This window comes from Scyliorhinus torazame, chromosome 2, assembly GCF_047496885.1.
Source record: "Scyliorhinus torazame isolate Kashiwa2021f chromosome 2, sScyTor2.1, whole genome shotgun sequence".
NCBI lineage: Eukaryota > Metazoa > Chordata > Chondrichthyes > Carcharhiniformes > Scyliorhinidae > Scyliorhinus > Scyliorhinus torazame.
In genome coordinates, this window is record NC_092708.1 from 264767053 (window position 1) to 264790799 (window position 23747).

The 23747-nt window shown below is 49.9% G+C and overlaps 1 protein-coding gene across 3 annotated transcripts in view; it reads right to left on the bottom strand.

Moving 5' to 3' along the window:
* LOC140398239 (neutral alpha-glucosidase C-like) overlaps positions 1-23747 on the bottom strand; it is a 352477-nt gene that overhangs the window by 153882 nt on the left and 174848 nt on the right. For all 3 annotated transcript variants that reach the window (XM_072486683.1, XM_072486676.1, XM_072486666.1), the window contains exon 8: positions 18513-18579. In XM_072486683.1, the coding sequence (XP_072342784.1) occupies positions 18513-18579 (67 nt within the window). The remainder of the gene's footprint in view (positions 1-18512; positions 18580-23747) is intronic.

Sequence of the window (23747 nt, forward strand, 5' to 3'; positions counted from 1 at the left end):
ATGCCTTTTGCATTGATTTGGGGCCAGCGGTAGAGCTGAGTGAGTTAAGGTTTTCATTTGCACCGTTGGGGGATGGAGGTGTGCTTGTTTAGATCTTGGTGTTCTTCTGTCGGGCAATTGGTGGGGATTGTTTGATGTTGGAGTATGTTTGTATAAGGGGGGGGGGGGAACTAAAAGTGGGAGACTATCCGGCGGCAGGGATGGGGGCCACCAAGCTAGCTGGGTGGGCCAGCTCACGGAAGCACAGTGGGGGGGTGCATATGTTCGGTTTATTAAAGGGGTTAGGTTACAGAGAGTTGTAACTCGGGGGGGGGGGGGGGGGTAAATGTTCTGCTGTCGAGGGAGGGACTTGGACTAAGGGACAGACAGGAGGTTGGGGGCAGAGGCTGCCTGGGGGCAGACCACTGGAGGCGCCGAGCATGGGCTGGAGGCGGGCCCAAAAAAGGGGATTGCTCATCGGCGAGGGGGGGGGGGGGCAATGAGCCCCCCAACTAGGCTGATCACCTGGAATGTTCGAGGGTTAAATGGGCCGGTCAAGAGGGCACGTGTGTTCGCGCATCTTAGTGGACTGAAGGCGGACACAGTAATGTTGCAGGAGACGCACCTTAGAGTAACTGACCAGATTAGATTAAGGAAAGGCTGGGTCAGTCAGGTCTTTCACTCGGGACTAGACTCAAAAACTTGAGGGGTCAGGATCCTGATCAATAAGCGGGTGGTGTTTGAGGCGGGTTCAATAATCTCAGATGTGGGAGGTCGGTACATTATGGTCAGTGGGAAACTGGAGGGGGTGCAGGTGGTATTAGTAAATGTGTATGTGCCAAATTGGGATGATGTTTATAAGGAGGATGCTGGGGAAGATACCGGACCTGGACTCGCACAGGTTGGTCATGGGAGGGGACTTCAACACAGTTATTGACCGTGGCTTGGACCTGTCAAGCTCGGAAACGGGCAGGGTGCCAGCAATGGCAAGGGAGCTAAAAGGGTTCATGGAGCATCATGGAGCAGATGGGGGGGGGGGGGGGGGGAGAGATTCATGGAGATTTGGCCAGTCAAGGGTGAAGGAGTTCTCCTTCTATTCACATGTGCATAAAGTGTACACCCGGATTGATTTCTTTATTTTGAGCTGGGCCGTATTGGCTCCGGTGGTGGGCACGGGGTACTCGGCGATCACAATCTCAGACCATGCTCCGCACTGGGTTGACCTGCAGGTTCGTAAAGACAGTAACCAGCGCCCGCAATGGAGGTTAGATGTGGGACTTTTGGCTGACGAAGGGGTGTGCGAGCAGCTGAGGAAATGTATTCAGAGCTACCTGCAGGTCAACGACACGGGGGAAATTTCAGCAGCAGTGGTCTGGGATGCACTGAAGGCGGTGGTCAGAGGGGAGCTGATCTCGATACGGGCCCATAGGGAGAAGGTTGACAGGGCAGATGGACCGACTGGCAAAGGAGATACTACAGATCGATAGAGGTATGCAGAGACCCCTGAGGCAGGGCTTTTAAGGGAACGGCGGAGGCTACACGCGGCGTCGGCTTGTTAACCGCAGGGAGGGCGGTGGAGCAGCTGAGAAAGGCGAGGGGGGCGATCTATGAGCATGGAGAGAAGGCCAGCAGAATGCTTGCACAGCAGCTTAGAAAGAGGGACACAGCCAGGGAGACAGGGAAAGTAAATGACGGAGATGGGAACCTGGTAAGAGATTCAGCAGGGGTGAATAAGGCGTTTAGGGATTTCTACAGTGGGCTGTACAGGTCGGAACCCCTACGGGGCCGGAGGGGATGAGGCACTTCCTGGAGGGGCTGAATTTCCCAAAGGTTGACAGGGAGCTGGTAGAAGCGCTGGGGGCCCCGATCGTGTTGGAAGAGATAGTGGAGGGTCTGAATGCCATGCAGTCGGGTAAAGCCCCGGGACCGGACGGGTACCCAGTGGAGTTCTATAAAAAGATTTCTGGGATATTTGGGCCGGTGGCGATGAGGATGTTCAGTGAGGCAAAGGAAAGAGGGGTGCTGCCCCCGACGATGTCACAGGCCACTATTTCGCTGATTCTGAAGCGGGACAAGAACCCGGAGCTGTGTGGGTCCTACAGGCCGGTATCCCTGTTGAATGTGGATGCTAAATTGCTGGCCAAAATGTTGTCCCCCAGGATTGAGGATTGTGTTCTGGATGTTATTGGGGAGGACCAGACGGGATTTGTCAAGGGTAGGCAGTTGGTGGCCAATGTAAGAAGGTTGTTAAACGTGATCATGATGCCCCCAGAAGGTAGGGAGGTGGGGGTAGTGGTCGCAATGGATGCAGAAAAGGCTTTTGATCGGGTAGAATGGGATTATCTGTGGGAGGTACTGGGTCGGTTTAGATTTGGGCGGGGCTTTATTGACTGGGTCAGGTTGTTGTATCAGGCTGCTGTGGCAAGCGTACGGATGATTAGGACAGCATCGGAATATTTTAGACTGCACCGGGGGACGAGACAGGGATGCCCCCTCTCCCCACTGTTGTTCATGCTAGCTATAGAGCCGTTGGCAATTGCTCTGAGAGCCTCAAGGGGCTGGTCCGGGAGGTGGGGGGGAGGAGGAGGATCACAGAGTCTCGCTCCATGCAGACGACCTGCTTCTGTATGTATCGGACCCAATAGAAGGGATGGATAAAATCGTGAGGATTCTCGGGGAATTGGGCCGGTTTTCGGGGTATAAGCTAAATATGGGGAAAAGTGAGATGTTTGCGGTCCAGGCGAGGGGACAGGAGAGGCGATTGGGGGAGCTGCCGTTTAGATTAGTAGGGGGAAGCTTTAGGTACCTAGGCATTCAAGTGGCGCGGGAATGGGACCAGCTGCATAAATTAAATCTGGCCAGACTAGTAGACCAAATGAAGGACGATTTTCGCAGATGGGATGCGCTTCCGTTGTCACTGGCTGGGAGGGTGCAGACGGTGAGGCTGACGGTCTTCCCGAGATTCCTGTTTGTATTTAAGTGTCTCCCCATCTTTATTCCACGATCCTTTCTTAAACGGGTCAACAAAGTGATCACTGGCTTCATTTGGGCAGGGAAGACCCCGCGAGTAACGAAGGTAATTCTTGAGCGGAGTCGGGGAGAGGATGGGCTGGCGCTGCCAAATTTTAGTAACTATTACTGGGCAGCGAATATAGCCATGATCAGGAAGTGGGTGGTGGGGGAGGGGTCGGCATGGGAGCGTATGGAGGCGGCTTCATGCAAGGGCAGTCTGGGGGCGTTGGTAACTGCGCCTCTGCCGTTCCCGCCGGCACGGTACTCCACCAGCCCCGTGGTGGTGGTGGCCCTGAGTGTCTGGGGGCAATGGAGGAGACATGTGGGAGCAGAGGGAGCATCGGTCTGGTCCCCAATCTGTAATAAACACCGGTTTGCCCCAGGAAGTATGGATGGGGGGTTCCGAATATGGTGGCGAGCAGGGATTGAGAGAATGGGGGATATGTTTATAGAGGGGAGCTTTCCGAGTATGAGGGTGCTGGAGGAGAAGTTTGGGTTGGCGAGGGGAAACAAATTCAGGTATCTGCAGGTGTGGGACTTCCTACGTAAACAGGTGTCAACCTTCCCGCTCCTACTGCAAAGGGGGATTCAGGACAGGGTAGTTTCCAGAGGGTGGGTAGGAGAAGGGAGCATCTCTGACATTTACAAGGAACTTATGGGGTCAGAGGAGATGCAGACTGAGTGGCTGAAGCGCAAGTGGGAGGAGGAGCTGGGAGGAGAGATAGAGGATGGTCTATGGGCGGACGCGTTGAGTAGAGTCAACGCGTCCGCAACGTGTGCCAAGCTCAGCCTGATACAACTCAAGGTCGTTTATCGGGCTCACATGACAGTGGCCCGGATGAGCAGATTCTTTGGGGTGGAAGACAGGTATGCAAAATGTGCAGGAGGACCAGCGAAGCATGTCCACATGTTCTGGACATGTCCGAATCTTAGGGGATTTTGACAGGGGTTTGCAAATGTCATGTCCATGGTGTTAAAAACAAGGGTGGCACTGAGTCCAGAGGTGGCGATTTTCGGGGTGTCGGAAGACCCGGGAATCCAGGAGGAGAAAGAGGCAGACGTTCTACCCTTTGCTTCCCTGGTAGCCCGGAGACTGATACTATTAGCTTGGAGGGACTCAAAGGCCCCGAAGTCGGAGACCTGGCTATCGGACATGGCTAGCTTTCTCTGTTTGGAGAAAATCAAGTTTGCCTTGTGAGGGTCAATGTTAGGGTTCGCCCGGAGGTGGCAACCGTTTGTCGACTTCTTCGTGGAAAATTAATCGTCAGCAGAAGGGCGGGGGGGGGTTAGTTTAGCTTAGAGTAGGGGGTTAATAAAGGTGGGACCTGTAAGGGAGGGAGACGGCTTTTGCACGATGTTTATAGCTTTATGTACATTGTTTATTTTGTTGTTGTTACAATAACAAAAATACACCAATAAAATGTTAATTTAAAAAAAAAACTGTGGTTGACTCTGAACTGCCCCCACAAGGACAATTAGGTATGGGAAATAAATGCTGCACAGCATGGGACGCCCACGTCCCATGACGAATAAAAAATATATATATTGAATGGCGGAGCAAGCTTGAGGGGCCATCTCTAGTCCTTTTTCTTAAGTTATTGTTGTTGCCAGGGACCTCAGGAGGCCAAGATGGATCATCCAATTGGCAATTCTGGTTGAAGATTGTTGCAAATCCTTCAGCCTTGTCTTTTTCAATTATGTGGATGGGATAGTTGTGCACCCTTCTCCTCCATTAGGTGTTTATCTAAAAGAGCACAAGACGAGCCAGGAGTCCAAAAGAGCGCAAGGAGCTGGGAGTTTAAAAGAGCGAGAGAGGAGAAGGATAAATACAAACGTTGGTTCAGAAAGTGACGTAGGGCCAACCAAAGCAGATGATTGGTGAGTAAGTCCTGGTGAGCATTTTCAATCTTTTAAACTAACTTATTGCTGAATACTAATGTAGGAACTAAAAAAAAGGAGTACATATTAGTACTGTACAATTATAATAGAAAGAAGAAACAAGGGGCGAGATTCTCCGACCCCCCGCCGGGTCGGAGAATCGCCGGGGGCTGGCGTGAATCCCGCCCCCGCCGGTTGCCGAAGTCTCCGGCACCGGATATTCGGCGGGAGCGGGAATCGCGCCGGTTGGCGGGCCCCCCCGCTCGATTCTCCGGCCCGGATGGGCCGAAGTCCCGCCGCTAAAATGCCTGTCCCGCCGGCGTAGATTAAACCACCTACCTTACAAGGCGGCGCGGGCAGGCTCCGGGGTCCTGGGGGGGGGCGCGGGGCGATCTGGCCCCGGGGGGTGCCCCCACGGTGGCCTGGCCCGCGGTCAGGGCCCACCGATCCGCGGGTGAGCCTGTGCCGTGGGGGCACTCTTTCCCTTCCGCCTCCGCCACGGTCTCCACCATGGCGGAGGCGGAAGAGACTCCCTCCACTGCACATGCGCGGGAATGCCGTCAGCGGCCGCTGACGCTCCCGCGCATGTGCTGTCCGGAGATGTAATTTCCGTGCCAGCTGGCGGGGCATCAAAGGCCTTTTCCGCCAGCTGGCGGGGCGGAAATTCGTCCGGCGCCGACCTAGCCCATCAAGGTTGGGGCTTGGCCCCCAAAGATGCGGAGCATTCCGCACCTTTGGGGCGGCGCGATGCCCGTCTGATTTGCGCCGTTTTGTGCGCCAGTCGGCGGACATCGCGCCATTTCCGGAGAATTTCGCCCAAGGTTCCTCCCTAACGTAAATAAGGCCCCTAACTAACATAATTTTTTTTCAGAGAGTGACTCACTTAATCGAGAGGAACGCCATGGCAGGAGACCTCAGATCCGTGATATGCTTCTCCTGCACAATGTAGGAAATGAAGGACATTTCCAACGTCCCTGGTGACCATGTGTGCAGAAGGTGTGTCCAAATGCAGCTTCTAGCTAAACGGATTTCGGAGCTGGAGCTGCGTGTGATCTCACTGTGGAGCATCCACGCTGCTGAGGAAGTCGTGGATAGTACATTTAGCGAGGTGGTCACACCGCAGGTGAGGATTGCACAGGCAAAAAGGGAATGGGTGACCATCAGGAACAGTAAAAGACTCAGGAAGGTAGTGCAGGAGTTCCCTGTGGTCATCCCCCTCAAAGAGAGATTTGAATACTGTTGGGGGGATAGCCTCTCAGGGGAAAGCAGCAGCAGCCAAGTTCTCGGCACCGTGGGTAGCTCTGTGGCTCAAACAGGTGAGAGAAAAACAAGTAGCAGGACTATAATAGGGGATTCAATAGTTAGGGACGCGGACAGAGGCTTATCTAGCAGCAAACGTGAATCAGGGATGGCATGTTGCCTCCCTGGTGCCAGGGTCCAGGATATTACAGAGCAGCTGCAGGGCATTCTGAGGAGGGAAGGTGAATAGCCAATGGCTGTGGTACACATTGATACCAACGACATAGGGAAGCTAAGGGATGAGGACCTGCAAGCCAAGTACAGGAAGTTAGGAGATAAACTAAAACGCAGGCCGTCAAATGTTGTAATCTCAGGAATTCTCACAGTTTCACTCGCTGGAGACAGCAGGAATAAGGGGGTAGATCAGATGAATGTGTGCCTGGAGAGTTGGTGTAGCTGGGAGGGATTCAGATTCTTAAGGCACTGGGTCCAGTTCTGGGGAAGGTGGGATCTATACAAACTGGATGGATTGCACCCAGGCAGAGCTGGGACCAATATCCTTGGGGCTTTCGCAGGCTCTGTTGGGGAGTGTGGAAATGGGATGGGATCCCAGGAGTAGTATCAGATAGATCAAATTCAGATCAGGAATATGGAGGTAGAACATTAGCTCGTAATGTAGAAGATGTAGTGATAGACTTGGAAGTACAGGAGAAGCAAAGTTTAAAAAGTGTCCAGCAAGGGAAAATGATGGGGTCAATCCAAGGAGTATTACAAACAAGGTTAAGAGCACAGGTAGACACATGGCAGCAGGACTTCATTGCTATAACGGAAACCTGGCTAAAGGAGGGGCAAAATTGGCAACTCAATATCCCTGGGGAAAGAGTCTTCAGATATGATAGAGTGGGAGATTAAAAAAAGGAGGGGGAGTCGCACTTATGGTTAAAGAATCAATTCCAGATGTGAGAAGGGATGCTATACAAAATGGGTCAACAAACGAGGCTTTATAGGTTGAGCTTAGAAATAAAAAAGGGGCAGTTGCAGCAATGGAAATATGCTACAGACCCCCAAATATTGAAAGGGAGATAAAAGATCAAATATGGAGGCAACTTTCTGCCTGTAAGAACAAGAGGGCAATAATAGTAGGAGACTTTAACTATCCCAATATCAACTGGGATTCAAACAATATAAGGGGAACTGAGGGAGAAAAATTAATGCAGTGTGTCCAGGAAAATCCTCTCAACCAATTAGTGACAAACTGAACAAAAGGAGGTGCAATTTTAGACCTAGTCTTGGGAACAAAGAAGGGCAAGTGGGTGAAGTGACAGTTAGCGACCATATCGGAGATAGTGATCATAATTCAGTTAGATTCAATATTACCCTGGAAAAGGACTGAGATAAAGCAGGAGTAAAAATTTTGAACTGGGGATGGCATATTTTGTCGAAATGGGAAGGGACTTAGCTGAGGTGGACTGACTGGTACTGCTGGCGGATAAATCAGAGGAAAAACCATTGGGAAGCACGAAAACATACAGAGTAGATGTGTCCCCTCAAGAATAAGAATGGTACTGTCAAATGTAGACCTCCCTGGTTGTCTCGAGGAAGACAGGGGAAGATCAAACAGGAAAAAGAACGGCGGGATGAGTATTGGAAGTGCAGGGACAAAGTAAAAAAGGAAATAAGTAAACCAAAGAGAGGCCATGATAAAAGATTAGCAAGAAATTATTAAAGAAGACCCAAAGATGTTTTACCAATATATTAATGATAAAAAGTCAGATGAAGAAGAGAACTTGTGTGTAGATGCAGAGGCTGTGGGAAGAGTATTAAATGAATATTCTGGACTTCCGGCGGCGGCTATGATGCTAGTGGTCGTACATTTGGTGGCTCCTGCTCAAGGTGGATCTTTTTGGTGCTTCCCCACCCAAATGGTGTGGTATTTGAGGGCAAAAGGTGTATGAGTGCCAAGGGAAGGTAATACTCCTCTGGGGAGGCTGGTGTATGGATCAGCGGATGAGAAGTGCCATGAGAAAGAGAGAGCAGTGGGAGCGGGAACATTTTTGCCTGCGCCACAGATGAAGATGGCGGAGGGCAAGGGGTCAGCGCTGCACGCCCAGCGGTCAACAGAGCAGCTGGTGGAGTTTTGAATAACAAATACCGGCAGCAGAGGAAAGAAGCTTTGGAAGATTTGGCCAAAGTGGAGGAGCCACTCAGGGTGGTGATTGAATGAGTGGAGTAGAGGCAGAAGGCTCAGGGTCTGGCGATCCAAAAGGTGGAGGAGTCGGCAGAGTTTGAGGATTGTCAGGATGCCTGAGGGCATTGAGGGAGTGAAGGCTGCCAAGTATGTGGCGAGCATGTTGGAGAGTTTGATTGGGGAGGGGGCCTTCGATCGGCCCCTCGAGGTGGATCAAACGCATAGGGCGCTGAGGAGGAGGCAGCGGGTGAGGGAACCGCTGAGGGCAATGGTGGCGAGGCTGCACGATTTTGGGAAAAGGAAAAAATTCTGAAGCGGGTAAGGCCAACCAAGAAATACACCTGGGAAGGGAGTGAGCTGCGGATTTGTCAGGACCTGAGTGCAAAGCTGGTGAAATGGAGGGCCAGGTACAACCAGATAAAGGCAGTCCTTAAGAAGTGGGTGAAGTTCGGGGTTTTGTACCATTCCGGCTTGTGGGCGACACACCAAAAGCAGGAATTTTATTTTGACTCCCAGAGAAGGCGATGGACTTTATGGGGGACATTGAACTTTGGAGAGGAGTTTTATGTTCATTGTAAGGCACATGGGGTGGGCAATTTGGGGTGGGTTTCGACGAGAGAGAGGTGATGGTGAGTGTTGTTGTTGGTGGTTGGGAGGATTGGGGGGAAGTAGTGGACTGGGGGAGTATGGGGAAATCAGAGGCTTTGGTTTGAGCTGAGCAGGCTAGAGAATGGGAGTGAAGTGGGGGGTTGCCAGGAGGAAGGCGTGGGGAGATGGGGTTGTTTTTTTGTTTGGTGGTGGGGAGAGGGGGGAGAAGAGGGTCGCTGACATGGAAGAGACGGGGGCGGACATTCGAGGGCGGGTTGGAGGGGCGTGTGATGCGGCCCGTGGCTGGCTCAAAAATGGATATGGCTGATCTGCAGGGAAGGAGAGCGGGGAGAACCCTGGCCAGGCTGGTCATGTGAAATGTGAGCGGGCTGAATGCGCGCGTGCGTTCATGCTTTTGAGGAGATTTGGGAAGCCAAGGGCAAAGGAATTTTCAGACTTCGCCCATGTGGACAAGGTGTACTCCCAGATTGAATTTTTTGTGATCGACAAGGTACTGCTGGCGGGGGTGGCCGACTGTGAGTATTCGACGATTGTGATTTCTGACCACATGCTGCATTGAGTGGATTTTGCAGGTGGTTCAGGAGGAGGTCCAACAGCCACAGTGGAGGTTAGATGTGGGACTGTTGGCGGATGAGGGGGTGTGCAAGCAGGTGAGGGATGCCATTCGGGGCTATGTAGAATTGAATGACTTGGGGGGGGTCACCGCCGCCACGCTGTGGGAGACACTCAAGGTAGTAGTCGGGGGAATTTATTTTGATTTGGGCGCACAGGGGAAGGTGGAGCAGAGGGCAATGCTCGTGGATAAGATTCTGAGGGTGAATAGGAGGTACTCGGTGGCGCCGGAGAGACAGAGGCTCCAGATGGAGTTTGGATTAGTGTCCACGGAGAAGGCGGTGGGGCAGTAGCGGAGGGTCAGTGTATGAGTATGGAGAGAAAGCGAGTAGGACGCTGGCCCACCAGTTGAAGAAGCAGGCAGTGGCTTAAGAGATCGGTAGGGTGACGAACGAGGAGGGTAAAGTGGTGACGGGCCCGGAGGGGTTGAATGGTGCATTCCAGGCCTTCTAGAGGAGGCTGCATGAGTCGTAGCCCTCAACGGGGAGGAGGGGATGCGGTGGTTCCTGGGTGGGTTGGAGTTCCCCAACGTGGAGGGGGAGAGGGTTCAGGTGTTGAGGGCCCTGATTAGGCTGAGGGAGGTGATGGATGACATGGATGCGAAAGGGATTGGGTGCCAAGCAAACAATTTCACTATACGCGGATGATTTGCTATTATATATGTCGGACCCGGTGGCAGCATTGGAGGGATTAGGGATATTTTGGCTGGTTTTCGGGGTGTAAATTGAACATGGGAAAGAGTGAGGTGTTCCCGATTAATGCCAGAGGGCGAGAGAGGAGATTAGAGGAGTTGCCCTTCAGGGTGGTGGGGTTGAGCTTTAGGTATTTAGGAATCCAGGTGACACGGAGCTGGGCCCAGCAACACAGATTGAACTTCGCTCTATTGGTGGAGGGAATGAAGGCGGATTTAAAGAGGTGGGATGTGTTACCGCTGTCTGGCTGTGTGCAGTCGGTGAAAATGATGGTGCTGCCTACGTTTCTGTTCGTGTTCCAGAGCCTTCCTATCTTTGCCCCCCCCCAGTACTATTTTAGGAAGGTTAATGGGATAATTTCAGGATTTGTGTAGGCGGGTGAGTCGGGTGGTATTGGAGCAGGATGAGGGGGGCGGCTGGTGTTGCTGAATTTGATCAATTTCTATTGGGCGGCAAATATTGCGATGGTGAGGAAATGGGCTGTGGAGGAGAGTTCGGTCTGGGGGCGGGTGGAGGTGGTGTCATGTAGGGGAACAAGTTTGATGACTCTGTTGTTGGCACCTCTTCTGTTCTTGCCGGCTAGGTACTCCGTGAGCCCAGTGGTGGTGTCAGTGTTAAGGGTGTGGGGTCAATGCAGGCAACATTTTGGGCTGGAGGACATATTGTCGTGGGCGCCGATATTCAACAACCATAGGTTTGTGCCGGCGGGACTGGGTGCGAGGTTTTGAAAGTGGCAGCAGGTGAGGATCGGATTATTTTAGGGACTTGTTTGTAGGGGGCAAATTCATGGGGCTAGAGGAGTTGGAGGAATTGTATGAGTTGCCCAAAGGAAATGGTTTTAGGTATCTGCAAGTGAGGGATTTCATGAGGTTAGAGGTGCCGTCCTTCCCAGGGCTGCCGCCTCTGGTGTTGCAGGATAAGCTGTTGTCAGAAGATGAAATAGGGAAGGGGAGGATGACGGATATATACAAGGAACTGATGGAGAGGGAAGGGACTCCGTTGGAGGAGCTCAAACCCAAGTGCGAGGAGAAGCTGGGATGGGAGGTGCGGCCTGTGGCACGTTTTTCCTCACGGGGAGGGTGCAGGCGATCAGGTTTCTCTTCCTGTTCAGATCAATACCGATTTACATCCCCAAGGCCTTTTTCAAGGCAATGGAAAAAACAATTATGCCGTTTGTGTGTGTGTGTGGGGGAGAGGGGGTTAGAATCCAAGGATCCTCAAAACAATTCTACAAAGGAGAAGCATGGAAAACCTTGCCCTCCTGAACCTGCAATACTAACACTGGGCAGCCATAGCTAAAAGAGTGAGAAGATGGGTGAAGGACCCAAACAAAGAATGGGTGAGGATGGAGGAGTCCTCCTGTACAGGAGCAACCCTCCGGCCCTCACCATGGCAGCGCTCCTATCTCTGCCAACAAAACACTCAACAAGCCCAGTGGTAGTAGCAACCCTGAGAAACTGGAACCAGATGAACCAGACTGGAATCAGTCTGACTGAGGTACCCACCATGGTCTCCATCTGCGGTAACCACAGGTTTCCACCAGCCATACTCGATGCCACCTTTAAGAGTGAAGACAGACAGACCTTAGAGGCACTGATGGAGAGACTGGAACTACCAAACGGGAGCGAACTCCAACATCTGCAGGTCAAAAACTTTCTATGCAAGGAGACGACATCGTACCCAAGGAGCCTGAGACACAAAATGTTAGAGGAGCTACTGGACGCAGACAGACCGGGGACGGGGAACTGCGGGGACCTGTATGGATGACATTTAGAAAGAACACGCTCCTCACTAGACGAAACAACAGACAAATGGGAGGAAGAGCCAGGAACGGAAATAGGGTGGTGACTCTGAAGCGAAGCACAGAACAGGGCCAACTCCACCTCCTCATGCTAAGCTTAAAGTGGTCCACAGAGCACACATGGCAATAACCTGAATGAACAGGTTCTTCCCAGAGGTGAAAGACAAATAGGAACGATGCCAGGGAGGTCCGGCCAACCACGGCCACATGTTCTGGACATGCCCCAGACTTGTCGGGTTCTGGACAGCCTTCGAGGCAATGTCCAAGGTTGTGGGGGTGAGGGTGGAGCTATGCCCAAGAGTGACAGTCTTTGAGGTATCGGACTAGCTAGAACTACTTATGGGAAGAGGGCTGACGCCCTTGCTTTTGCTTCCCCAATCGGCCGCTGGAAAATCCTGCTCGGCTGGCGATCAGCTGCACCACCCACAGCTGCAGACTGGCTGGCAGACGTATCGGAATTTCTCCACCTGGAGAAGATTAAGTTCACCATCCGAGTGTCAGAGGGCTTCCACAAAACATGGAGGCCATTCACTAACTTGTTCCAAGACCTATTCAAAGCCAACAACCAATAGAGTGAGGGAGGGGGACAGGGAGGGATTGCACGGGAGCCAACAGGACCACAGGGAGCAGACAGAAATGGGAGAGGCAGGGGGGGAAGAGGCCAGAGGAAACAATAAGGGGGAGGCCAGAAAGCGGCCGACACAGAGGCCAGAGGGCCTAACACAAGGCCACAAGAAAGAGAAAGAGAACCCTGCCAAAGGCAGGCCGGCAACAGGATAGGGAGAAGGGAGAAGAAGGGGGGAGGCCAAGCGACAAAAAGGGAGGTGGGGGGAAGGAGAAAGAGGGCACTGCCCACATATATACACCAGACAACTACCCACTGTAAAGGGCCAAGGAAGGGACCCTTAAATAGCGAAAGAGGGGGGGCTGAAGGGTGGGAAGAGAGAGGGGAGCGACACAGAAAAAGAACTTGTAAATTGTAACTGTCGCATCTACCTTTAACGAGTGTCCAGCGCATAAAATGTAAAAACTTTAATAAAAATATTTTTTTTAAAGATTGCCCGTGTGGTGGACAGTGTAGAGGTAGCTATAATCTCCAAAATGATGTAGATAGGTTCGTGGAGTGGGCAATAATGTGGCAGATGGAATTTAACACAGAGAAGTGTGAGGTCATGCATTAAGGGAGACCAAATAGTTATAGGATGTACACAATAAATGGGAGTATACTAAGAGGGGTAGATGAAGTACAAGTACACAGGTCTCTAAAGGCAGCAGTTCAAGTAGACAAGGTTGTAAAGAAAGCATATGGAATGCTCACCTTCATTGGCAGAGGTATAGAATGTAAAAATAAGGATATAATGTTCATAGAATCATAGATTCTGTACAGGGCAGAAAGAGGTCATTCGGCCCATCGAGTCTGCATCAACCCTTCAAAACGCCACTCTACCTAGACCCAGTCCCACTCTCTGTAACCCCAGCCTAAAAGGCAATTTAGCATGGCCATTCCACCTCAGCTGCACATCTTTGGACTGTGGGAGGAAACCGGAGCACCCGGAGGAAACCCACGCAGACACTGGGAGAATATGCAAACTCTACACAGGTTGTCACCCAAGGTCGGAATCGAACCCGGGTCCATGGCGCTGCGAGGCACCGGTGCCAACCATTGTGCCACCGTGCCGCCCTAATGATGGAATTATATAAAACACTGGTGAAGCAACAACTGGAGTATTGTGTGCAGTTCTGGTCACCACATTACAGGAAGGACCTAATTGTTCTGAGAGAGTGCAAAAGAGGTTCACAAGAATGTTGCAGGGCTAGAAAAGTATAGCTACGAGGAGAGATTGGATAGATTGGGGTTATTTTCCATGGAACAAAGAAGGTTGAGGGGTGACTTAATTGAGGTGTTCAAAATTATGAGGGGAAGTGATAGTGTGGACAGGATAAAATGATATCCCTCGGTGGAGAACCAGGAAGCATGGATTCAAGATAAGTGGCACACGGTGTAGAGGGGACATGAGGAAAAACCTTTTACACAGAGGGTAGTGAGAGTCTGGAATTCGATGCCCGAGTTGGTGGTGGAGGCAGAGACTCTAAACGCTTTTAAAAAGTACCTCGATCTGTATCTTAACTGCTATAAACTACAGGGCTATGGACTGGGTGCAGGAAGGTGGGATTAGCAAGGGCACCAGGTTGGCATGGACAAGATGGGCTGAATGGCCTCCTTCTGTCCTGTACCTGTTCTAACCATCCACTACCAGTCATGATCGAATGTCGATTTCTGGCATGCATGTAGTCTTGTGTTGTAAAAGTAAAGTAAAGTCGCCACAGTCCCTTGCTCTGCATCACAAACCCGCTGTCAGGCCATCTTGAGTATATTTTAGCAATTATTGCCCTGGGTCACTGTCTGTGCGTTCACCCCTTGTCTGCGTGGGTTTCCTCCGGGTGCTCCGGTTTCCTCCCAGTCGAAAGACGTGCAGGTTAGATGGAATTGGTCATGATAAATTGCCCTTAGTGACCAAAAAAGGTTAGGAAGGGTTATTGGGTTACGGGGATAGGTGGGAAGTGAGGGCTTAAGTGGGTCGGTGCAGACTCGATGGGCCGAATGGCCTCCTTCTGCACTGTATGTTCTATGTTCTATGTAAACCGACCTCCGGCCCAGTGTTTTAGCTTCAATGTATTGGCACTTCATTTTTTGGTCTTCCTCCCCTCCTCTCTCAGCTGTCCCCCCAATATTCTCTTCCCTCTGTTTCTACCCCTAGTATTCCCCCTGTTGCTGATGCTTATCCACCCCCCCTTTGCCAGGTGCTCTCTCTTTTGCAGGAGATGCACCGCGGCCCCTCTTTCCCTCAAGCTTCCCGGTGTTAGCTCCCCCATTAGTGTGGTGGACCCCTCCCTGGGTTGGTTATATACCCACCTGTCGGCCGCTCTGTGTACTCCCTACCTGCTGTTCTCCTCACCCTTTCCTGTGCTCTGCTGCCCTCGCTCTTTCCTTCCTCTGTTTCATCTCCCGCCCTCAGAATGAGGCAGTGCAGTCCATGCAAAGTGTTCATCAAGTTAGTTAATTGATTTAGTAAAAAATAAAGTCTCTTTGGATGGTCTTTTCATCATTGTCCCTGCTGCCGTTTCTCCAGCTTGTTCTCCAGGACAAATTTGTTCACTTCCGCAGGGGCCGTGAAGAAGTGCCCCTTGCCCTGGAATGGGATCCAGAGTTTGGCCGGGTACAGGATCCCAAATATACGCCGCTCTTGTGCAGGGTTGCTATCGCCCTGTTGAACTCTGCCCGGCGCTTGGCCAGGTCAGGCCCAATGTCCTGGTAGATCCTGACCCGGTGACCTTCCCAGTTACAGTTTTTTGTTTGCCTTGCCAAGCGCTGGTTCTTTCCTGATCTTGGTACCTGTATATTTTAGCAATTATTGCCCTCGGTTGTACTCCAGCTTTGGGTTTTGGACAAAGCAACTGGTGGGCTCTGTCTGTTTATGGTGGATTGGGGAAGCTATCCCTTGCCACTAGATCATCCAGCATTTGGGCCACATAATCTGTGGGTTCCTGCCTTCGATCCCCTCCAGTGAGCCCACAATCTGTAGGTTTTGACGCCTTGAATCGGTTTTCCTGATTCTCAATCTTTCCTCTCAGACTCCCCTGCATCGTGACCAACTTTGATATTTCCTTTTCCAGGGCAACAATTCGATCACTCTGGTCAATTGAGGCCTTCTCTACCTCCTTTATATTTTTAATTTATTTTTAACAAATTTAGAGTACCCAATTTTTTTTCCAATTAAAGGGCAATTTAACATGGCCAATCTGCCTATCCTGCACATCTTTGGGTTGTGGGGGTGAAACCCACGCAGGCACGGGGGGAATGTGCAAACTCCATACAGACAGTGACCCGGGGCCGGGATCGAACCCGGGTCCTCAGCGCCATAGGCAGCAGTGCTAACCACTGCGCCACCGTGCTGCCCCTCTATCTCCTTGATGATGTTTTCCTGCGTTTCCAATCGCCTATCGCCGTTTAATTTTGTAAACTCTGGTTTGCCACCTGATGTGTGACTACTCAGCACATCCCCGTCTCCAAAAGTCGAGCATTCCAGATCTTAACCCGCTGAAGATGTTTCTCCTCATTTCTTTTCTAGTTCTTTTCTCAATTATTTTAATTTTGTAAGCTCTGGTTTGCCAGGGCAAACCATGCAGTTCTCCCGACTTGTTCTACCAAAATTTGGAGTACCTCCCTTTGTTCTTGCACTCCCTCAAAATAGTATTACGATCCAGTTAGGGCCTGTTAAAAAAATTTTTTTAATCCTAACACCCAGCAATATAATCAATAGACGTATGCCACAGATTCCATGTTTTTTAACAAAACACAAACTTCATTGCATTGAAAAGAATTAAACAAAACAAGCAGTCTTAACGTAAAACTATAAGGTCAAACTACGTATGTTATGCAATCATTTTTACTCCTTACATCCTCCAACATTTTCATCATCAGATATATCAATTTTAAAGTTTTTATTTCTGTAGGGACCACCCATAAGTATGCCGCAGTCCTCTGGAAACTACTTTAATTCTTCTCAGTTCCAGCTATTCTCAGTGGCAAAACTTGCATTTACCATCCCTTGACCATGAACACCTCAGTTCCTTGTTCTGTATACTTCGAAGCTAATCTGTTGATTGCTTTCTTTTGCCACAAGACTCTGAGGACCACCAAAGCTTTCTCCACTAGCTGCAAGTCAGAACAAATTTTACAATTTATGTTCGCTCACAAAATTCAAACCAAGATTAAGCCCTACCCACGTTTCATGTGGTGAATGATGAAGTTAGCTTTTTTTCTGTTTACAGTGCAGGCTTAACTAACTGACATTTGTTTTGGCTATCTTCTCTCAGTAAAAACCTGCAGACATGAAATCCTAGCTGAAATTAAAGCAGCAAACACCTAGATAAACTGAAACCAGAGAATCTCACTAAGCTCCACACTGGAGCCATGTGCTGGGATATCTTCAGACGGACCTGTAGATTAAGTATCATTCATTTAAAATTCCTTCCTTGATCTGAAGAAAGAAATGGATTTCACAATTCTTCAAGATTTACCAAATACCTTTCAACTAATTGATCTCTAACTCCCAAAACAAAAATATCTCTCTGGACAGCCCTTATTGTAAGGATTATAGACATCACAGGCGGGATTCTGTGAAAATGTCCCCACAAGTCAGGAAAACCGGCGCCAACGATTCCGGTGTCAACTGTCAAATGTCCCCCAAGGTGAGGAATTCTCACCTTTCTAGGGGGCTAGGTGGACGGCGGAGGGGTTGGTGCCGCTCCAGCCGGCGCCGAAGGGCCGGCGTGAGTTCGTGCATGCGCAGCACAGCGGGCGTGATCTTGCGCATGCGCGGACCGGCCGCCGTATTTCCACGCATGCGCGGGGGTTCTCTTCCTTGCCGGCCCCCGGGCAATATGGCGGAGCCCTACAGGGGCCCAGCGCAGAGGAAAGAAGGCCCCCCACAGAACCAGCCGCCCACAGATCGGAAGGCCCCGATCACGGGCCAGGCCACCGTGGGCCCCCCCGGGTAGGATCCCCCTGCGCCCCCCCCCCCCATTGGACTGCCCCCACATACTCACCTGCCAGGTCCCGCCGGCGGGACTGGCCAAAAATGGACGGCCGCTCGGCCCATCGGGGCCCGGAGAATCGGCGGGGGGGGCCGCGACCCACAGCTCCAGTTCTTTAGCTAAGTAATCCCACTGTGTGTTTATGATCATATCTTTCTAGTTTTGACCTCTGTGAACCTCTTAAGTTGACATGGTCCAGCAGAATTGTTAATAACTCAAGCTTGTTTGAATTGCATTTACCCCAGGGTTGCTCATCATTATTAGCCAACCAGGTACCCTGATCTCCAAAGGCATAACTTTAATTCCCAAAACTGAAAGTAGTATTCTGAAATAGATGAACCATGTACTAGACATTCACAACAATAGGAGCATTTAAATTAGATGGCCTCTCCATGTTACTTCTCCCAAAGTGCATCCCATCTACAAGATGGACTGCAGGAACCAACTAAAGTTCCTTTCGCAATACCTTCTGAACACACGGCCACTACCATCTAGAAGGACAAGGGCAGAAGACACACGAGAACAACACGACCTGAAAGTTCCCCTCCAAGCCACTCATTATCCTGACTTGGAAATATATCGCTGTTCCCTCCCTAGCAGAACTGTGGGTGTGCCTACTCCACAGGGTTTGCAGAGGTTCAAGAAATCAGCTCACCACCATCTTAAAAGCAATCTTAAACCAGCGATAGCCACATCCCATAAATTAATCTTTAAAAATGAATTGAAGTAAAGTTATTCTGTTTAAAGGTGTGGTCATGCACCCTGCCAATTTAGACCAGTCACATGCTAAACGGTTTCTGTCTGATGTGGTGATAGTATTGTGATAGCCAAAAAAGCAAGAGATAAGAAATCAAACGAAAGATTGCATGCTTAACACAGAAAACCACAAAAATGTACTACTTACCATTGGTTTTGGTGTCTATAAATTCATGAAACTGCTCCTTCCACAATCCTAGATCTTCTTCACTCTCCTGCAAATTAAATCCATAATCAAAAATTAGAACACACATCACATCTAGCTTAGCCATTGATTAGAAGTGGTTGACAACTATTCCATGAATTTTTTTTTTTTGAAAATATTTTTATTCAGTTTTAAACAGTTTATACATAAAACAGAACAATGCAAAACAACGGAACCACCACCCACCCCACTCCACCAACCAATACCCCAATAACACAACAAACTCCCTCCCATCCCCCAATCCCCCCATCCCCTTAGCAGCTGACGGTAACCAACTCTTTGGTTAGTGCAGAACAAAGTGTAGAATAAACAGACCACATCTCTTATTGAACCTCTCAAAAAAAACTTAACTTTCTCCAAATACAGGAACTCTATCAAGTCCCCAAGCCACATTGAGGCACAGGGCAGAGTAGCTGACTTCCACCCCAACATGACCCGCCTGCGAGCAATCAGTGAGGCGAAGGCTAAAACATCTGCGCCCGCTCTTGTCTGAAGCTCCAGCAACACCCCAAATAGGGCCCCCAGGGACAGGCTCAAAATCCATGTGCAGGATCACTGACATGATGCTGAAATACGACTCCAACATTTCTCCAACTTCGGGCAGGACCAGAACACTTGTACATGATTAGGCGGACCTCTCACACACTGCTCACAATTGTCGTCCACCCTTCAAACAGCCGGTCATTCTCGACCTTGCCAGGTGTTCCCCATACACCACCTTTAACTGAATCAACCCCAGTCTCGCACAAGAGGTTGAGGCATTCACCATCTGCAACATCTCACACCATAACCCCTCTTCCAGCATCACCCCCAGCTCCCCATCCCACTTGGCCATAACCCTCTCCAGCGACGTCATATCTTCCTCTTAAAATCCTCCCATAAATCGCCGAGATGACCCCCCCCAAACCCCTCACCGACAATACCCCCTCCAACAACAAGGAGGGCGGTATCACCAGAAACGCGGGAAACCTTTTTGGCAAAATCCGGAACCTGTATATATCTAAAGGCCTCCCCCTGTGGAATCCCAAACCTCTCAATCAACTCCTCCAAACTTGCAAACCACCCTTTCAAAAATAAGTCCTCCGTTTCTATCAACCCCCGCAACACCCACCCTCGAAACATAACATTCAGCTTATTTCATTGAACATTAACAACGATCAAGGCTATTAATGTTGATGGGAAGTGCAGCCTAGAGTCAGAGTTTTGCATATTAGGCTAAATTGACCCGGACTGACTACTCAACATTCAAAATTCACATTTTCTTCAAATAAAATTTTATCCTCTATATTCCCTCTGCTGTCCTGAATACATTGACACTTGTTGGACAGAGTTTCTGGCTTTTAATGCCTTGTCCATGAAGTTATTCTTCATGCTTTAGCTTTTAAAATGAGTATAAGTAAGCTGTTCAACTGTGATGGGCATCACTGCCAAATCAAATTTTGTCTTCATCCACTGTCATTTTATTCAGTCTTTTTAGAAAAGCCTACTGAGATCTAGCAGCTTGCCTGATCTGTAAAGTTCAGCACTACACTATGGGTGCATAACAACCAGTGGAGAAGCTCTCATTAGATAGTGAACAAAATTTGGAAAGACAGTTGACAGTTAGCTGGGAGTTCTGCACTTGGCACTGTCCAGCAAATGGTATAGTACTGAGCTATACAGACCAGGCAGGCTGTTGTGCCGAGTCTTTGTGAAACAACAGCAGGAGGAGTACGATACCTGGCCTCAGTATTTTGAGCTGGGAAGAGGAGGAACTCAACCATGACTCTTCATTTTTAGCATTAATTAATGAATTCAGTGGCAAATGTTGCATCAGGGCAGGATTGGATCTACTCAAACAACCTTTGGGAAACTCATTGGTTTGGTTCCCACATGGCCGCTTGGTTGAACTGTACTTCATCATCTTTGGATGCGTGAGGAAAAGAAAGTGAAAAAGAGAAAAATGTAACACTTTCAAGAAATGTAACATTTCTCAAGGTCCCTCCTGTTTATTCCCTTATTTCCACGATTACTGTTTTGATCCATGGACGAGTAGTGGACCTGTGACATTAATGCAACCTGTATCTGTAACTCAAGCAGAAGCAATGGCCTGTGCCTATAAATTCAAGCAGAGGATTGCAGCAGCGAAAGAGATCAGTGATGACTCCATTTGATTGATTTGGCTGATGGCCAATGAATTGGCCAAAAGGGATGGTGCTCTGCCCGGTGGCAGGTGGTGATTGGATCTGATCACACTGCTATGCTTTTCTGTGTAACAAGGCTTGTGTTCATTTCACTTTCGATTCTGCAAGCTGGGTGGAGGGATTGAACCAACTCACTCCAGGAATAACCAGTTAATTCTCACCAAAAGGCTGTTGAGAACCACCTCTCTCTCCAGAACAGGCTGATGCGAAGCCAGAGGCCACTCCTGAAAAAGCTGTGAGCAAGTTATGCTGCTGAACTACAAAGGAGATAGTAGGCCAGAGGTTTGAACTATAAAGCTGTAGGCCAGAGGTTTTGGTAGCATGAGGGAGTGTCTAGTAACTGAAGGGAAAACGGGTCAGTTGCATCTCCCAAGACCCTATGGTCAATTTCTTCATTGCCCTTTTGAAAATTTGGACCGCCTACTCGGCCAAACCGTTCGAGGGTTGGGTGATACAGGGCGGTCCGTACATGTTGAATTCCGTTCGAGGCCATGAACAACTCAAACTCTTTGCCAATGTGTTATAGGCCAGGGTTTAGAAAACTCCAAAGTATATCATGGAATTCACCTGAACTACAACTGTTTATTGATTTTGGTTACGATGAGCACAAGGGCCTGCCTTTCAGGTGTTATTCAACAGAGGCCTTAAGCACTTTTAATCAAAAACGAGCTTTAGTCTACAAATTTAGTTAACATTTTTATAAACACACACAGTAAGCATTTTTATCAACTACCAACATAAATACCCCAGACAGCTACAGTGCTCTATGTATAACCCTTAATAAATTTTCTTCTTAAGCTGTTCCAATTTAATAACAAGATCCCATAAACCAGAAATCACTTTTTAAAGGTGTGGCCCAGCACACAGCACTCAAGACCTGGTTTGGATGCTCTTGTGTCCTTTCCAAAACAGCAGGTTTGAATTTCTTCCGGAAAACAATTATTTATTTTCAAGTTATCAAGCAGTCTGGAAACAGCTTTTAAAATGCAGATAGAGAAAAAAAAACATTTTCAACCTGTGCTGCACAAAGCCAGTTCAAAACCCAAAAACGAAAGTAAAACCCAGAGCCACAGCCCAGCTCCACCCACAAATTGACATCACTGAAGCCATGTGATAAGACAAAAACATTTCTTAAAAGGACACTCCCATGACAGGTGAATGTGGCGCGTTATCCAACAGAAAAACTTTGGGTATTCTGGTGCTCAATGTGTGCTGCAGCTTATCAACGGTTATCTTTCTAGTCACAGTTTGTACCTTGTGGACCTCGAGCCACTTCAAGTGGGTGTTTATCATAAAGTGGAATGTTGCTCCCTGAAATTTGCCAGAAAAGTTTATGTGGATGCGGGGCCAAGGTTTTCCCGGTCATTCCCAAGGGTGCATTAGCGCAGTCAGTGGGGCCTTCAGGTTCTCCTGGCATAGGACGCAGTGCTGTGCCACCTTCTCGATGTCCGATTCCATTCCGGGCCACCAGACATAGGTGCAGGCAAGAATCTTCATCTTGGATACCCCCGGGTGTTCACTGTGGAGGCCCTGTAACAAAAGCGCACAACCCCATTCTGGGGCGACCACAATAAAATGCCGCCCTCTATGCTCAGTTCCGGGAGCTTTGTCTTATTCGCCCATAGATCGTCGGGCAAAGCTCTGTGTTGGCCCCCGTACTGGACCATGTGTCGGACCCAAGGTAGCTGTGGATCCATCTTTTATGCGAGCCGCCGTGACAGGCAAGGAATCCATGAAGTGGAGGGCCGCAAGTACTTCTGCGGCCAAGGCAGAAGCCAGCGGTCTTATGGAGAGGGGCAGGGGACTCAAAGCGTCTGCATGTGGGATCTACGTGCCCAGACGGTGTTCCAGCGTGTATTCATATGCTGCTAGGAGTAATGCCCATTACTGGACCTTGGCAGACGTGATCAGGTGAATCATTCGATCCTCTTTGAATAACCCAAGTAAAGGTTTGTGGTCAGTATAGACAGTAAATCCAGGGCGGCACAGAGGCTAGTGGTTAGCACTGCTGCCTCATGGTACCGAGAATCCACGTTCAATCCTGGCTCTGGGTCCCTGTCCGTGTGGTGTTTGCACATTCTCCCCGTGTCTGCGTGGGTCTCACCCCCACTTTAAATTTATTTTTAAAAAGCATAGACTGTAAATACTTGGCCATAGACATACTGGTCGAACTTCCTCACATCGAATACAACAGCCGATTGGGCATAGTTCCGATCAGGATTGGCTAGTGTGCGCGACGTTAAAGCTATTGACCGCTCAGACCCGTCAGCACCTATGCCATAAGGGGAAGCGTCGACCTCCAGTGGCGGCCATGGTGTGAGTGGCGCACATTTGGTAGCTCCCGCTCGTGGTGGACGTTTTGGACATTTTCCCTGGCCAACGGCGAAGCTGAGAGGTTGCAAGAGGTACAGGAGGGGTGGAAGAAGAGAATATCCCACCAGTGTATGGATTCGTGGACCAGAAGTGGTTGAAAAAGGAAGGAACAAGTGTTGAAAGCTGGTGTGAAACCTGTGACACAGGGAAAGATGGCAGAGCGTCATGGTCCTAGCCTGCCTGCCCAGTTGACGACGGATCAGCTAGTGAGCTTCCTCTACGAGAAATTTGCCCAGCAGAGCAAGGAGAACATTGGAGGACCTGGCCACGGTGGTGGTTCCGAAAAAGACGGGGATCAAACACATGGAGATGAGGTTAGAGGCGCAGGGCCAGGCGATCCAGAAGGTGGAGGAGGTGGTGGGGGAGCACGAGGAGCAGGCGTACGGTGGGCGGACATGGAAATAACGGGATTGCGCGTCCTCGTCCATGCTGTATTTGGCCACTAAAGCAAAACCCCTGGAAACTTCGCCACCACTCCTTCCGGCTGTGGGGTACATGCGGCAGTCACGTTGCCAGTACAACTTTAAGTGGTGCAACCAATCGTGGCACAGTAAGCTCGGTCATCCTCCACGGACGACCACCAAGAGCAAACCTGCCAACTGGCCCAGGTAAACCATGGTCA